The sequence below is a fragment of the Phymastichus coffea genome, unplaced genomic scaffold (genome assembly GCF_024137745.1).
Source record: "Phymastichus coffea isolate CEN01 unplaced genomic scaffold, Cenicafe_Pcof_1.1 PCOF00022, whole genome shotgun sequence".
NCBI classification, from domain to species: Eukaryota; Metazoa; Arthropoda; class Insecta; order Hymenoptera; family Eulophidae; genus Phymastichus; species Phymastichus coffea.
In genome coordinates, this window is record NW_026706833.1 from 2,769,879 (window position 1) to 2,789,097 (window position 19,219).

Consider the following 19,219-nt stretch of genomic DNA (forward strand, 5'->3'; position numbering starts at 1 on the left):
TAATATATTTAAATGTTTTCCAAAACTTGATGTCTTGGCAAGAATATTTTCAGCTTTATATAAAGTTTTTTCTACAATTGGTTCAAAATGACCATTAGTTTCTTGTAAAATGATTAACAAAGGTAATTTTAAAATATCATCGGCAGAAATAATTGGTTATACAGTATAACTATAAGTCAGGAAATTCAGAGATTGAGCAAGATATTTAATATTTAAAGTATCTGCAATAGCCAAAGTACGAGGGTGGGTCAATAAATCCCTAGAAAATCCAAGAGATGGTGCTCAAAGCATTCCTACTTATGATGCACTAGTAAGCGTCACTATTAAATAGAGTGCTGCCGAAGTTTCAGTCAGATCCATCGAGTAGTTCCGTTATCGTCGATCAAAGTGAACAACTTTTGTTTCTTGTTAACAATGGAAAAAAGTGAGTTCCGGTGGTGATAAATTACTTCTATTTAAAAGGCCTTACACCGAAAGAAATAAAAGCTGAGTTAGATGCAGGCTATTTATCAATAAAACATTGAAATCGTAAATAAATTTAAATGAAATGTCATTAATTTTTATCAAGTTGAAAAGAAGTTTTATATTTGCATATGATTCTTTGATTTCAGGATCATTACAAAATAATATTAATTTTTTTATGCTAGTTCACTTATTAGTCATGTTTCTTCCATCATAATTTAGTTTCATTTTTACCGAACAATAATTATCTAAAACATTATCTCTTAATTAATCTGGAGGATCAGGTATAGCAGAGATACAAATTTTACAGAAGTATAGAGGTATTATCCACTATCAGCCACAATTTCAGCATTGCAGTTACCGACAATATTCCTGTTTTCTACTACATATTTTGACAGTTTTTCAGTATTTGCATAAATAACAGACAATTCTTTTATTCATTGTTTTTTTCAGTCTCGAATTCTAGTGTCTCGCTTTTACATACATTTTGGAATAACTTTGTTCGTCTACTACATATTGCGCATAATTTATTGGTATAACCTTTCTTTCTAGATTTTCGGATGAGGCTTGTAAATTTTTTCATATATTTACCTGAATCTCCTGTTTCCACTTAGAAATTATCTAAACTTTTCGTACTAAAACAGTCTTTAGTATACTTCTTTTGTTTGGTGAATATTTATTCGTTTGATCAAAGAGCTAAGTTCTACTCTCGTATCTGTACTCGTAGCTTTTGCTTTGTAAACTTTATTTCTTATTATTGTAGATGTTGTTTTGTTTATTTGGCAATGTATTCACTAATTTAATAACGTTCTTTCTAGCCAAATTCAAAAATATTTTTCTGTTCCACATATGACTTTTACTGTAAACATATTTTGCATACGTGTATTGTTTTTTAAATTTTAGACGTAACATTCTTACGTTTTGCATATATCGTTACTTTCGATTGTGATGAGCCATAAAAATTATTTGATATACGTATTTATTTAATTGACATGTTCTCAGTTGAGTCTAGTTTTTGTTTCATTTTTGAGTTTGATTGTCCTTTAAATTTAGCTGTTAAGTAGACATAACAGTTACAGCTTGCATTATCCACGCATCGGGAAATAAATCTATATTTAACTGCGTTGAAATATCTATTTATTTAAACAATCGTTACAGTAGTGCCAAACTAATTGTCACTGTGAACAAGTAAGCGGTAATTTTTGTTTTCAGGGCTTGCAACCATAACTCGCGGCATAGAGGGTGAGAGAGTGCGCTAGATCGAAACTGTACGAGTACTTGCGAGGGTAAATAATAAATAAACGACTTCTTGTAACTATGCCAATGCTAATTTTCTACATTTGTTCGTTTAAAGATGGATTATCAATCGCAAATCGTGCGATTTCGTTAATTTCATATACAAATAGTACATGAGATTCGGGATTAATAATTTTTCATATTACTCCTGATCACACAATTAAAAAAGTAATCTGTAGAGACTACATTTTTATTGTGTAAGGATAAAAGACATTAATAATAGAAAGCGTTATATATGGTAACTATTATTAAATATTATTCATAAGTTTGAGATATTTGCATGTTGTTACACTTACATTTATAGCAGGGTCAGATTCAACTGCCGTTATTGAAGGGTGTATTGAAATCTGTAAATAAGAAAATGATATATCCTAATATTAAAATGCTTTAAAAAAAATGAATGATAAAACATGTCATGTTATGAAATTTATCTTTATTCGTGTAAATTATTGGAACCTACAGGCTTATTAGTTATTTATCATTTCTTCTTTTATACTTAGGGCATAAGAAGTTTGCAATGACATTCAAAAAAGAAGAATACTAAATTACTCATGCAAAAAATGTTATAAAAATAAATATATATGCTTACAAAACAAGAATAGTCTATAATATTTGATGAGACGGCCATTTTTTTACATATATCTTTTAGTACTTAGTCCAAATGTAAAGCCAGTTGGTCGAATTTGAAATAAGATTTTTTTAAAAAATATAAAAACGTCAACTTTCATGAGTTTTTCGCGATTTTTAAAGTTTTATATAAAACAAAGAATAATTAAATTCAGATTATACAGACCACAAAAAAATTAGGTGGTTCTAGGATAGAGACTATACTTTTTTTTTTAATTTGAGTTAGTAGTTAAAAATAAGGGTTTGACCGCGAATTTTGAAGATAATCTTAAAAAACTCTTGAAAAGCCATGTTTCTGTGGTAAGAACTTTAGAAAAAAAATACATTATTTACTTTCCATTACAAATACTTGGTTTTTATGTACTTTTAACTACTCAATCCGAAACTATTATGAAAAAAAAGTTTTAATCGTTGAGTTTCGTAGATAACCACAAAAAACTGCTCAAAAGTCTCCTGCACAAGAAATAAATTCGCTTACAATTCGTTATACATTTGTCATTGAACTACCTATTCGTCAAATTTATGTGCCGCTTTTTTCTATTACATTGTATATCTCCATTTAGCATCGAATTTCTTTGATCTTTGAAGAACGTCTTTCACGCGTTGTATATACCAAACGTCCTGTATCTTGTAAAACGCGTAAACCTCAAGCTCGTCTTCAAATTCTGCAGCGCTCCATTTCTATGAACGATTTCATAGTCTAGCTGCTGAAACTCTAGCATCTACCTTTCCAAACGATATGTCAACTCCCGTTTATTTAAAATCCTAGTGAGGACGCTATGATCCGTAACGATAACAAAATGTAAACCTACTATATAAGGTCTAAACATTTTTACCGCAAAAAGTTCGATTTCGCTAACCGTATAATTTCGCTCATGCGCGTTTAGCATTCGATTGGCGTAACACATAGGATATTCGCCGTCGTCGATTACCTCAACCAAAGGAAGAGTCATCGCAATGCAGATAAAAAGGACGCACAAAATCCGGGCGCGCAAGTACCAGCACCCCTGTTAATGCGCGATTCAACTTTTCAAATGCAACTTGCTGTTTCTTTTTCCACTCCCACGGCTAGTCTGTTCGAATGAGCTTAGTCAATGGGACTTTTATCTCACTTTAGTATTAGATAAAACGCGCATACCATCCTACCCTATCTAGGAAATGGCGTAATTGAGCTACGTTACTTGGCGCGGGATAATCCACTATTGGTTTTACATTGTCATCATCCGGATGTAAACCCTCACTATCTAACCGGTACCCTAAATAAGTTACCTTGGTAGAAAAGAAATCAGACTTTTCTAAGTTTATTTCTAACCCAACACTGACCAAACATTACAGAACCTTTTCTAGCCAAAGCACATGACTGTCGAAGTCTACACTAACTACCCGCAAGTCGTCGAGATACCAGAAAACATGCGGCTCATACTCTGGACCGAAAAGCGCATCCATAAGGCGCGTGAAATAGCCGGTGCGTTGACCAAACCGAACGGCATTCGCTCCAACTCCCATAGACCTAGATCTGAGACTGCAAATGCAGTATACTGTTGGCTATTTTCCGATAGCGGAATTTGCCAGAATGCCGCTCACAGATCTATTTTCGACAGGTGTACTGCTCCGCACAACTCATCCAAAATATATACTAAGCATCGGATACGCGTCTACGTTCGTTACCTTATTCACCGGTTTGAAATCAAGACAAAATGTGTAACCGCCGTCTTGTTGACGTACTATCACCGGTGCCTCACACCATTGACTGTTTGATGGCCTAATTAATTATTTTCGCCTTCCATAGCCGCATGGTTTTTTCCTGCGCAAATGTTAATATTAGAGACGATATTCGGCGCATCGACGTCTTTATCAGGCGCGCATCACCTATGTCTATGATGTGTTCGATAACCTTCGTAACCGCCGGCGATTCACCATGCTCAGGGACAATCCGGCGACCTAACGCCACGATTGTCTTTCGCTGATCCTCTTCGTACGTACTCAAATCTGCACATTTTGCAAAAACATCTACCGTTTTGCTGTCTCGCTCTGCTAGCTGATATCAATTGCCTTGGTCGCCTGTCCGCCAAGCGCGATTCCTATAACTGATATTTATGTCCCACTTATTCCAAAAATCCGCACCTAAAATCAAATCGTGTCTAAGCGTAGACAGTACTGACGCAACTAACCAATCAATCCTACCACCGATTTCCATACTTAGCTTACAGTCACTCGACGTTTCCAGTTTCTCACCTGAGATACCCTGTAAGAATATCATTGGCGGCCTCAACCGGTTCCTAAACCGTAAGCCAAGCTTCGACCCTAATACTGATACCTGTGCACCCGAGTAAACAATTCGAATAGTTGTCCAGATCGATGATATTGGACGTTGTCCAAACTTTTTCCACGTGACTGTACTCATCACTATTATCTGAATCGCACAGACTGTTGTAAAAATCTTGCTTTCATGTAAGAGTTGTCTCATCGAGTTTTGTAAATGACGATACATAGTTATACGGAAATACATCTATTCTTTTGAGTAAGGCGATCTGTGGCAAGGTGTATCCATGAACTTGCAGAAAATTTAACTCTAGAATATCATGTTTTTCCAAGTACAACGATAGATAATTTGTTGAGAGAAGAGATCATAAATCGAAAAAAATCGACGAAATGTAGATTTATATCGGTACCTTCTACAATACTTGGTAAAAGATATGTATTTTTCCTTGTTTAGGAATGAAGCTCACCTGACCAGAAAATTCGTTCGCGATTTCTTTAATAAATAGATACGTATCCACTGACAAGGGAACCACCCCAACCCGACCTCACCGATTTAAATGATTTTGGGATATGTTGTAGTACTTGAAAAAAAATTAGATACGTCTTTTTTTTATCGACACATAAGAGCTTTTAAGGGATGAAATCGACCCTAAAAATCAACCCCTAAAATCAGTTTTTTTAATATTTCTCAGCAACAAATGAATATTTTTCAGTAATTCAACGTTAAAAAATTTCTTATAAAAAGGCGCTTTTAAGGACATAACATTTATACCGAAGGGTTGCAACCCCCTTTTTAATAGGGGTAAATACACTATTTTTTGTACTGTTTTACGACATGTAATATAGTAAATCAGCTCGAGTGATTTAAAAATCGCACTGATAATGAGAAAATACCAAACTTAAATTGACGTGTTTCCGGATTTAAAAAAAAATATATTGAAGGGGTGTTTCACCCCTAGAAACCACCCCCCGTCAAACTATAAGCAAGTTAATCCACTTAGCCCTGCGAAACACGAGTTAAGTCGTTTGTTATTTCCTGAAATAATTTAATCCTGTGCATGAGGGAGCTACCTCAACTAATCAACCTGCCTCTAACCCACCAATCCCCCATAAACCACGCTTACCCAACCAAATGTAGGCTAATAGATCTAACTTTGGGAGAATTGAGTATATCAGTGGCTTTTTCTTAAAATAATTGATTTTTAAACCGTACGTGGGGTATCCCATTTTTTTTGTTAAAATATATCTGTAGCTGAAAAATAATTCACGACAAACAAAAATATGTTGAATATATTTTATTTTAATAGTATCAAAATGGCGAGAAATATCTCTTAAAAATAAATACGACAATAACACGAGGTCTAATTATCATTTATAAATCTATACATATATATTTATATTCGTATGTAAATACATAAATATATTTACGTAAGAGCCATCGTACGCGATATATTTTGATTTATCATAATAATTTTCATCTTTTTCTTTTTTTATTCATTGGTAAATTAAAATGTATCATTCAACGAACTTCTTACAGAAATGATAATCATCGAAAAAGTGTTTGAAACAGAATGATCTTTTACACCAACCAAGCCGTATTATAGCAACATTTTTACATGCTTCTACTTCGCAATGTATATTGCAAGAATCTCCAAAACTAAAATCAACAGGGTTATCTGTTTTAGCTGGTTTTTCAGCAATGTAGCCGCTTTTATACCAAGCGTATTTAAAAATATTTGTATATCTTGGTGAAGAAAGCTGGTTATGGACAAGAGACTGCATTTTCATAATGTTATTTCTTAAATGTAGATTCATTTCATAGTCCATCAAAATTACTTGATCTGAAAAACGTCGAACGAAGGTTTTCCAGATACGAAATCCATAAACATCGAGTGGTTGGATGTTCCCTGTCGTTCCTGTGGGAATTTTTTTTATATTAACAATTTGGTTTGTCGGCATCGTTTCCCTTACAGCTTTATCGCAATGTCCACTCCAAGAGTCGAGTAAAAGTACAGATTGAGATTCAACATTTGGGTAAAAAACTTCTTTCAACCAAATTTTAAAGTGATCTAAACTACAAAAATGTCAAAATTTTTTTATGTCATTGCATTATAATAAACAAAAATATACTAACTTGTCGTTAATTTTCCAGATTTAGATGCTTCCACATGCACATTTTCTGGTCTAAATAATGAAGATTCCACTATGGGAACGAATTGACCACTTTTTTCTTTTAATACTATAAAAAGTGGTGATAAAAGTTACCCGGTTGCTGATATAGTTAGCTGAATTGTATAATTATGCGTTGTCGATGAAACCGACTATACCAGACATTGCACCTGCTTTTCTCCTTCAACTGCTAATGTTCTTTCCGAGTGCATTGCTAATTGGAAACCACTCTGATCTGAATTATAAAAGTTTGCAATGCCGATTTCTGGTATACATGATTTAACATCAGCTACAAAAGCATCAGCATTAGTTTGAAGTTTTTCTTTACTTTCTAATGTTTTTTTGGTAATAAATTTATTTATTTTTCTAGATACTATTCTATGAGCTTTTTTAAATTTTAGTAACCAATTTTGAGAAGCCTTAAATGTTATATCTTCATGGCCAACAATTTTTTGAGCTTGCAATGCCCATTTCCGTATATCTCGATCATGCACTATCGAACCAGCTGCAATAGCGGATTTGAAATTATCAAACGTGTATTGGCAAATTTGCGCAATTTTTTCTCGGTAAGCTCCATTTTTATTAATTGTTTTCGCCCAAAGTTTAAGTTGACCTATAGATGAAACTTTTTTGAATCTATGTTGTACAGTATCCATTTTTAAGTTTTTGTTTTTTCCGCTCCTCCAAAATTCTACGGCTCTTTGTTTATAATCAAATGTGATTTCTTCATCATCATTTGTGCACTGATTTGTTGGTGCAAAATCAGGATCAGGAAAGTGATGTTGAACTTCATCTTCGATTATTATAGCATCAGTATCTTTATAATCTTCATGAAAATCTAACGTCTCTTCAACAATCATATCAATATCATTAAACTCATACACGGCATCTATTAATATTTCTTTCAACTTTTCTGACAATTTAATTTCTTTGAAATTAATGGCGCTATCTGGTATTTGTAAACTTTGAAAATATGCTAATAATAAATTGACTATGTTCAAAGGATTCATCTTCATGTTTTAATCTAAAACAAAATCAAGATATAAATACTCTTTTTTGCAGTTGAATAATTTTAGAAAAGACAAAAGAAACCCTAGTCTATAGATAGAATTCGATCATACGTTTTTAACAGTTATATTTCACATGTTTACAAATCAAAATATTCGAATAAAATTCGATATGATAAGTGACATAAATACTTACGTAATAAACAAAAACTTTTCTTCTTGTTTTGTACTATATTTTCGTGTTCGGGAAATTTGTATGTAAATATAGAAAGAAGTTTATTTATAAATCCAGCACTATGAAAAAACTTTAACTTTTTAAATACTTGACTTTTCTTCAACTACTATGAATAATGAAATATGTATCGGATGTCTTATTATCGTAAGGGGTGTAGATTTGATATAACATATCTTCTTTGAGCCATTGACAAGGCATTAAATGATTAAAAAAGAAATAATAACTATATTAAACTTCCACTTTTGAAATTAATAATTTTTAACTGTTATTACTTGTTATTTTTCTTTATTACGAATTAACTTTACATTTAAAAAATAATAACTATAATTATTACTCTTTTATACACAGCTATATGTAAAACAATGTAAATAATATTTTTAAAAAACTGATAATATAACTGTTATTATTAATTTTGAAAAAACAAAATAGTTAATAATTATTTATAATTTATTTTAGTCTCAAATCTTATATTTATAAGCCGTTATTAATTAGTTTTATTTTTGTTGTATTTATAATGAACAGAAAATAATAATTATTACATAAAATTTGTAATACTTGGGACATATTGTTATACAACATGAATGTTATTCAAGAAATACATTTATTTTTCGCTATTTATATAAGGTTAGCCCATATGTGGTTCGATAAGGGTGGTTTATAAGGGTGGGGGTTAGACGGGATAGGGGTAGGTGGATAAGAGGTATGTGATTCAGCTGGGATAACTCGCTTATGGTGTAAAATTCTATTATTTCAAGAAATAACAAACGACTAAAGTTGCTTTTCCCAGGATTAAGTGGGTTAGCCTGCATGTGGTTCGGTAAGGGTGGTTTATGGGGGTTTGGTGGGTTAGAGGCAGGTTTGTTAGTTGAGGTAGCTCGCTCATGCATAGGATTAAATTATTTCAGGAAATAACAAACGACTTAACTCGTGTTTTCTAGGGTTAGGTGGATTAACTTGCTGATAGTTTGACGGGGGTGGTATCTAGGGGGTGAAACACCCCTTCAATATTTTTTTTTTAAATCAGGAAACACGTCAATTTAATTTTAGTATTTTCTCATTATCAGTGCGATTTTTAAAGCAATTGAGCTGATTTATTATATTACATGTCGTAAAACAGTACAAAAAATAGTGTATTTACCCCTATTAAAAAGTGGGTTGCAACCCTTCGGTATAAATGTTATGTCCTTAAAAGCGCCTTTTTATAAGAAATTTGTTAACGTTGAGTTTACTGAAAAATATTCATTTGTTGCTGAGAAATATTAAAAAAACTGATTTTAGGGGTTGATTTTCAGGGTGGATTTCACCCCTTAAAAGCTCTTATGGGCCGATAAAAAAAAGACGTATCTAATTTTTTTTCAAGTACTACAACATATCCCAAAATCATTTAAATCGGTGAGGTCGGGTTGGGGTGGTTCCCTTGTGAGATATTGAAAAATACGGGTATAGTCCTAGATTCTTGATAAGCAACATTAAACGTGCTGTGAGCAGCTCCACGATACTTTTTAGTAAACTGATAATAATCGCGAACTTTTGTGTTTTTTTTTCTTATCAATAGTCTTATTATATATATGACATATCGTAGCATGAATCAACCTAAATGTCCCTCGGAAGATTAAATTTTCCATAGGCTTTTGTACAACTCATACAGATATTTGGCCAAATCATAAGGATTGTGAACAAATCACTTGGCTGGACCACCATATTCGACAGTACACTGTCGGAAGCATAGATGACATGAGAGTCATAATATCTACACTTGACGAAAAATCCAACACTGTACGATTTGTGACGTTGATAGATCCATTCATTGTTATTACTCATTGCTTCCAAGAGACTCTCAATATCAGTGTACATAATAAACGGTACTAGGCAGTCATTTTAAAAATTATCAACTTGTAAAAATTTGTCTTTCTCACTAAGAAGCACAGTCTTACACATATGCACATTTTTACCGTTAATCTCGCTTTTTCAATCTCTGTTCGATTCGAAAATAGTGTAAGTAACGATTGCATATGTATGGTTTACATCTGCAAAAAGACGACTATCGTTACATCAGTCAAGATAAATCTTCTATCCAAAAATATTGCACTTTCTAAAGTATATTAAATATATATCAGTCAGCAGCCTTTTTCAGATGCAAGCCAGCAACAGCCTTCGATATCTTTAATCGTCACCACCACCATAACCAGTCAACCACTGCACACCATTATGACGGGTGAAAAGCAGCTGACTTTTGTAAGTGATTGGCTGGACAGTGGACCGAGCTACAAAAAAGCGAAATTTTTCGCTAACGACGAAAGCAGCAGGGGCATTTAATCATGATAATTTGTAGAATAACATATTTTTAAAAACATGTAGAATAAAATAAATTTTTATCAATAAACAAATTTTTTTTAATTGATAGTAAAATATTTGTTTTTATTAAACCATCTACGGTAGGTGACACACACACAGACGCGCGCGCGCACACACACACATATACACACGCACGCATGCACACATTAATACACGTTAAACTGCAAAAATATTTATTTTATACTAAACATATATATATATATATATATATATATATATAGAAGCATTATTGGTTATATATATTAGCCCATAGGCCCTATATCAATTATGCTAATATTCACAATAAGAACTGTCCATGGTGCTAGTGGCAGTGGCCCTAGTGGTAAAGCATTAGCCTGCGGATCCAGAGAATGCGGGTTCTCCCGTCCGTTATATATATATAAGGTCTGTCCGGAAAGTATCGGGCCTACGTTTATATCTTCGCGCCATAGTGTTCGAGAGACCTCTACCGGACAGAAACGTCAACAGTAATGCCTCACGAATCTATTGGTTACTTACTGATACCTGTCGGACGTATAGTTCATGTGCAGCGTGTCTTTGATTACAGTCTTTGATAACAGACACATTTACACAGTGAACTAAAAGTGTGGAACATAGAATACATGGGGAGGGAGGGGCCGTAAGTTGATAGCGTCGAAGTCAAAATGGACGGGCAACAGCTCAGGGAGGACATCAGCTGATTGAGCTAATACCTCTCTGAGTTAAAGCCTCTCTAATTTACATACTATTTGCATACTTTCTACACGATTATCGTAATGATATATTTTACTTCAAAATGTTACATTAACTTGTTGTTAATTGTTTTATTCAGGATCTAAATTTTTTATCTAGAATAAGTGATTACTCAAAATCAAATTAATCTAGAAATAATTTTTTGCTGTTTCAGATTTTGAATATGTGAAGGACAAGGGACACATTGATAATTTTTCAAATTTTTGAAAAATTTGTTTTCTAATTTCTTATTCGAGCCAATTTATCAATATTCAGTTGACATTATGACGCAATGTAGAGTGTATGTTAATAAATCACATGGTAAATTGAAAATACAGTCAGTATTTGAACCTTGTGCGGAGCGGACGTGATTTGCACTATACTAAAAAATCAAAAACATCAGTTAATCAGGAAAAGTGACAGTTAATTCAAATAAATTTTCTCAACGTTATAATAAGAATAGAATAAAGGTCAAATGTACATACAAGTAGGGAACACAATGTTTACACCCACACAAAACAACACAGGAAACTAGACAACTGTAAATGGAAAACGACAAAGAAATAGCCGAGATATTCAAATACCAAACAAAAAACGACAAGCCCAGCTATCAGATTACTGGTTCAGTCAAACCACCAATCGATTCGAGGTTCTTGAAGATAAACAAAAAACAGAAGAAAACATGGTAAATAATGATATAAACTCTTTCAAAATTAAATTACCTTCAATTTTTGTCCAACGTAGAAAACATACGTCCATTTGAAAATCTTTAAGAGCAAAAGATGAAATAGCAAAAGATAACTACACAATAAAAGTTATAGGACAAAATAAAATAAAAATCCAACCATCAACATATGAAAAATATCTGCCTATAGTTAATGGATTAAAAGAAAAATACATTCAATTTTATACATATCAGCGAAAAGAAGATAAAGGATTTAAAGTAATTTTGAGAACTATGCATCCTTCCGTGAGCATTGAAGATTTAAAAACTGCCATTGAGGAATACGATCATAAGCGAATGAGCATCCGGAATATTAGGGACCGGGTGACAAAAATACCGTTACCACTATTTACTGTAAAAATTGAATATGACTACAAAAGCTAAAACATCTATAAAGTAAACAGATTGCTAAATACCGTAATAAAGTTTGAACTGTGGAAAGTCAAAAGAGAGATCACACAATGTCATAACTGTCAAGAATATAGGCATACCAAAAATTGTTGCTTAAAGAGTGCAATATGAGTGAAATGTGCAAAGCAGTACGCAACAGAAAACTGTATTATTAAAGAAAAAATTAAAAAATTAAGATGTACGAATTGACAAGGAAACCACACTGCAAGCTATAAAGGATGTCCAATTCGCAAACAACTGCAACATAAATTATTTCCCAGGCTGAGAGAAGTAAGTTACATTTAAAACAGTAAACAAGAGCAACCAAACACAAATACTAATACTAATTCAAATTTAAATGCCAACAGTATCAGACCAAACATAACATATGCCCAAGTAACATCAAAACAAAACAATCAAAATATAACAGCAGAATTAAAAGATTTAAATTCACAGGTAGAGCCAAATATACACTAAAACGAATACAATAACACAAATAAACTTCAACATATGTTTGAACAGCTGATGCAAAGAATGGACACTATGTTAAATCTTTTAACTATACTAGTTAACAAAATTGCAGAATGGTCAGCCTAAAACTCGCTATTTGGAATGCAAACGGACTTATGCAGAGGCACCCGGAATTAAAAACATTTCTAATCTTCGGAAACATAGACATCATGTTGATTTCAGAAACGCATTTTACAAATAACAACTATCTTAACATACCAAACTATGTTGTACACAAAACAGATCACCCGCTTAATAAAGCACACGGAAGTAATGCAATCATAATTAAAACAAAAATAAATTACTACAACCACTCACACATTAGCGAAATCAACCTACAAGCTACCAGTCTAAACAATATCAACTGTTTACTGTTCTCAAAACAAAACAATTACTACAGAAAACTAGACAGATTTTTTAAAAACTTCAATGCGAAGCATCCGTCGTGGGAATCTAGATTATCACCTCCAACATATAGAGACAAAGTACTCTATGAAATAGTACAAAAAAATAATTTCATCTCGTTATCAACTCGAAAACCAACATACTGGCCTACAAACACGTACAAACTTCCGGATTTGATAGACTTTGCTATATCAAAGGGTAGAAACAAGAATTATTTTGAAATGTTATCATGCTCTGACTTGTCATCAGATCACTCACCGGTACTGATTACATTACATCAACAAGTATTTAAAAATGTATAAAAATAAACTAAAGTTGATTGGAAAAAATATGCCTCCTATCAAGAGGAACGCATAGCGTGTAACGTTCCTCTTAAAACAGCTACAAATATTGAAGACAGCATAAATTCACTCAATCTGCTATTAACTGAATAAGTAACTGCTCTACAGAAATAAATAAAAATAAAACAACAAAACACGTCCAATAAAATAGCCCAAAAAATAAAAGAAAAACGATCGTTAAGAAAAAGATATCAGATAGCCAGATCAAGCCAAGATAAAAAAAGAGTAAATAAAGCATCTAAAGATATAAAGAAATTGTTATATGAAGAAAAAAATATACAAACGCAAAACTATCTCAGAACACTGAATTCAACAGAAGCAACAGACTACTCTTTATGGAAAGCTACTAAACGACTTAAAAGACCAACCACATTTATACCGCCTATCAGAAAACCTGCGGAAACTAGGCAAGATCGGACGAGGAAAAAGCTGAAACGTTTGCAAATCATTTAAGTATAGTATTCACACCTCACCAAAGAATAATCTCCGAACTAGAAGAAGAAATCTTACTGGAATTTTCTGACGTCCAAGACAGTTCACTGATCAAATTGATAGAAATAAAGAAAGTATTGCAAATAATTAATAATATTAAAAATAAAAAGCTCTGGGATTTGATAAAGTCACAGGAAAAATGATTAAAACTTTACCTAAAATTGCAATAAGATACTTAAGAATTGTTTTCAATGCATGCTCGCGTCTCTGCTATTTTTCTTCTCAGTGGAAAGTAGTAGAGATTATCTTAATATCTAAACCTGGTAAAGAACCAAAAATGGTGACTTCATATAGACTGATTAGCCTTTTGTCAGCAGTCTATAAAATTTTTGAAAAATTAGTACTAGCTAGAATTAACCTAATAATACTAAATAGAAAACTTATCCCCGATCATTAATTCGGTTTCAGATGTAATCACTCTACGATCAAGCAAGTAAACAGAATAGTATCTGTTGCGAGGAAAGCCATCGAAGATAAATAATACTGCACTGGTATACTCGTATTCCTGGAAGTTGCACAAGCTTTCTACAAAATTTAGCATAAAGGGCTACTTCATAAGCTGAAGACTTTTTTCCAGAGCCCCACTACAAATTGTTGCAGTCATATCTACAAAATAGCGAGTTTCAAGTTAAAATAAATACATACGTATCAAAACGTCAGTTAATAAAAGCTGGTTAATAATACCAGGCAGTGTTCTAGTCCCAACAATATATTTATTGTACACATTAGATTTACCAAAATCTACAATATTTTGACAGCAACTTACGCAGACGATACAGCAATATTAACAATTTACTCAGAGGCAACAATAGCATCGAAAACGTTACAAAACTACATAAATAACCAACTTCAAAACTGGTTTAACTCCTGGAGAATAATAGTAAATGAAAATAAATTAATGCATACGACATTCACACTTCGAAAAGATACCTGCCCCCTATTAAATTAAACGAGAAATTCATTCCTTAAAGTAATCAAGTAAAATATCTAGGTATCCACGTACACCAAAGACTTATTTGCCCTCCAGGGCCTACATCATTTCTTGGCTACACCTGGCACTCGATGTTTCGGGTAGCGCCAGTGTGTAGCCTTCTTTGAGCACCGATGAGAGTTGGTCACCCCAGGCTCCCCACAGATATAGCAGCTCCTCAGCGGCGATCGGGATTGAGTCTCCCGATCGTGTTGGGTCGGCTCAGTAGATCGAGGGGACTGTTGGGCGCTGACTTCCTGGGAGGCGGTGATGATAACGCCTTTCACCGTGGTGGTCGCATGTCCATTCTGCGACCTGACCACGATTGTGTTGTCAGGAGCCACACGCCTGTCCACGTGAACCGTGAGCATCGGCCCAGAACCAGTAGCTCACGGGGTTCTCTACTCCTGAGCCATTGCCGAGAGCGCTGCGGGGGAGTCCTGTCCATTATCCACGCGCAGCAGGGCCTCTCCGTAGGCCCTCTGGCGTTGAGCCACCTCTGCCCACTGTCCGAGCATTTCTTCTGCGCCCTGGCGGTTCATAAAGCGTCTCAGGTGCTCCTGCAGCAGAGACTGGAGATCCACTGTGAACCGCCAGGCAATCTCCACCTCGTTGATCCCTAGAGGCATATATCTGAAGTCGAGGAGGAGCATCGATACTCCGGGATACGGCGGCGGTTGCAGACCCAGTGCGATACCCCACTGGTTTCCCTGGGTCCTAGGCACTGACTCGTACTGTCCGACGTCTGGGGTATCCTGGACTTGAGCGTGTGAACCCCCTGCTCCAGGGTGGACTTGGGACGCTTGACCTTTTCCTGGTCCCTCGTCTGGGTCGAAGCTTTCTTCGGGGCGACCCACGTTGCGTCCCGAAGAACTCCCGCCACCGATCTATGGTGGCACTGCATTCGGGTGGCCCCCTCCAACTAGACCATGGCGAAGCTCCGCAGATCTTCAATAAGCTTCGTCGCATGAGGGCTCAGTTGCAGATCTAGTAACATCTGCTTGAAGATCTCTTCCTTCACAACGTTTCTCCGGTACAAAACAAATAAAATTTGGATAAAACGTTTCGTCCTATATGACCTCTTCAGGCTTTATTAATAAAAAAACAATAAATTATTAACAATAGAGTTTGCAAAAGTAATTTTAATAGTATATAATTATATGTATATGCATATACCTGATTTCTCTCGTAGTCAAATTATTACAGGCTAAAACGAATAGATCGTAGCACAGTCCAGTTACAATAAAATTGTACAATAAAATCTTTTTTTGACATGACTACTGTGCATTACCTTTGTCTGCGTTTGTAAACATAATGTCTGGATATATTTTCAAAAATTGTATTGTTGAATTAATTTTTTTGTAAAATTCTTTTTATTCAATAGATATATGTTTTATGTTTTTATTAACTGTTTCTAATATTCTCGTTATTTTAGCGCGGATATCTTGCTTTTCATAAGTCGTTTTTATATAGTCTGTTTCTAATAGACCTTCCACATTTTTTATAGTAGTTAAAATTTGTGGTTTATAAATCTCAGTGGAGTAACAAAATTTTGGGACCAAGTGAAATTGTTTGAGCCACTTCTTTCGGAAGATCAATGTTTATTCAGTTTTATCCAACTTTGGTAACAAGTGAATTTATGTTGTTTCTTGTTATGATTCTCTGACATCAATTTCTGAAATTTCATTTTGTGTGATAAGTTAAGCTCTTTTCTAAATTTGTTCATGTTCAATTCAGTCATGTAGAAATAATTATCTAAAATTTTATTGTCAATTTTTGATTTCCTTAATAAGATTTATTATAATATGATTTATTAGACAACACTGGTATTGTTTTAACTGCAAACAATATTCAGCGGTCTATATAGGTTGTAACGGGGTTAATACCGTTTATTTCATTTAAGCGCGCGATCGTATAGAAAGGCGCGTGTGATTACCTACACGTTCAAACACGAAAACCGGAGAGCAGGAGGGAACGGGTGTCAGTCAACCAACTATCTACTAATGCGAAATAAATACGTCGGAAATATTGTTAGTATCACAAGCGAGAACTTTTATTATCTCTTCATGTTACACTGTTCGGCCCACGTGTTTATGTTTACATGGCGCGAACACGACAACAACGTGCAGTGTCGGATCGCTCGCCGCTGAGAGTTCGCAGAGTTATTACATGCACGCTTTTTGTCGAGGACGAGAGATTAGTTACAGACAATTCTATCGCGATCGCGAAATTAAGCTGGCCAGCTTACCTTGTTATCAGTTGTACGATAGCACGAAAGTGAAAACGCTCGTACCCTATTTGCGGAAAAGTCTGTCTTTGCCGCGAGGTATCTCGCGTTCTCAGTTTCGCCCTCGATGGCGAAACTGCTCACTCGCACTCTAGCACGCACTCCACTCCGTCAGGCTATGGCACAGCTTCTCTCTTGTCGTCTCTGCACTCCGGAAAACTCGGGAAAACGTCAAAGGTATTTCCTGCACGGTTTGGCGATCGGATTCTAATCCTCGACTCTTCTCAGGCGATATCGATAGCTGATCCTCGACTGCCTCATTTTCATACGCGCGAGTTCCGTCCCGTCGCGTGCCGAATTCCCTCGTCACACATTTTCCCCAACCGGTAGGTGCTGCCCTCGCGGGCAGCCGCATAGTTGGGCCGTTCGCGCTAGTAAGACGTTTACCGTCACAAGGTAAAAGTAAACATTCCTTAAAAATTAAATTAAACGAACACAAAAAAAAATAGTGATTCAGATACAGTAGTAGCGACACATAGAAGAACGTTCTCACACGAATTTGACTGATAAAAAGCTACGATATTGGATTATGAAAAGAATTATAAGAAACGAAGAATATCCGAAATGTTACACATTGGCTTACATAAAAACACGTTAAACAAAAAAGAGGATATATAATATCTTACAAGGGAACCACCCGAACCCGATCTCACCGATGTGAATGATTTTGGGATATGTTTAAGAGGTGTTTCACCCCCTAGAAACCACCCCCGTCAAACTATCAGCAGGTTAATCCACCTAACCTTGGGATAAACAAGTTTAGTCGTTTGTTATTTCTTGAAATAATTTAATCCTATGCATGAGCGAGCTACCTCAACTAACCAACCTGCCTCTAACCCCCCAAACCCAAATAAACCACCCTTACCGAACCATATGCAGGCTAACCAACCTAATCCTGTGAAAAGCAACTTTATTCGTTTGTTATTTTTTGAAAGAATTGAATTTTACACCAAAAGCGAGTTATCCCAGCTGTATAACATACCTCTTATCCACCTACCCCTAACCTATCTAACCCCCACCCTTATAAACCACCCACAAAGTACAGATTGAGGTCCAACATTTGGGTAAAAAACTTCTTTCAACCAAATTTAAAAATGATCTAAACTACATAATTGTCAAAATTTTTTTATGTCATTGCATTATAATAAACAAAAATATAGTAACTTGTCGTTAATTTTCCAGATTTAGATGCTTCCGCATGCATATTTTCTGGTCTAAATAATGATGATTCCACTAGAGGACCGCATTGACCACTTTTTTCTTTTAATACTATAAAAAGTGGTGATAAAAGTTTCCCGGTTGCTGATATAGTTGGCTGAATTGTATAACTGTGCGTTGTCGATGAAACCGACTATACCAGACATTGCACCTGCTTTTCTCCTTCAACTGCTAATGTTCTTTTCGAGTGCATTGCTAATTGGAAACCGCTCTGATCTGAATTATAAAAGTTTGCAATGCCGATTTCTGGTATACATGATTTAACATCAGCTACAAAAGCATCAGCATTAGTTTGAAGTTTTTCTTTACTTTCTAATGTTTTTTTGGTAATAAATTTATTTATTTTTCTAGATACTATTCTATGAGCTATTTTAAATTTTAGTAACCAATTTTGAGAAGCCTTAAATGTTATATCTTCATGGCCAACAATTTTTTGAGCTTGCAATGCCCATTTCCGTATATCTCGATCATGCACTATCGAACCAGCTGCAATAGCGGATTTGAAATTATCAAACGTGTATTGGCAAATTTGCGCAATTTTTTCTCGGTAAGCTCCATTTTTATTAATTGTTTTCGCCCAAAGTTTAAGTTGACCTATAGATGAAACTTTTTTGAATCTATGTTGTACAGTATCCATTTTTAAGTTTTTGTTTTTTCCGCTCCTCCAAAATTCTACGGCTCTTTGTTTATAATCAAATGTAATTTCTTCATCATCATTTGTGCACTGATTTGTTGGTGCAAAATCAGGATCAGGAAAG

General features: G+C 34.6%; 1 protein-coding gene across 7 annotated transcripts in view; it reads right to left on the reverse strand.

Moving 5' to 3' along the window:
* Positions 1-19,219, reverse strand: part of LOC131675470 (AP-3 complex subunit mu-1) — a 391,927-nt gene that overhangs the window by 48,643 nt on the left and 324,065 nt on the right. For 6 of the 7 annotated variants that reach the window (XM_058954457.1, XM_058954455.1, XM_058954460.1 and 3 more), the window contains one exon: positions 2,055-2,105. The exons of the other annotated variant lie outside the window; for it this stretch is intronic. In XM_058954457.1, the coding sequence (XP_058810440.1) occupies positions 2,055-2,105 (51 nt within the window). The remainder of the gene's footprint in view (positions 1-2,054; positions 2,106-19,219) is intronic. 7 annotated transcript variants of the gene reach the window in all.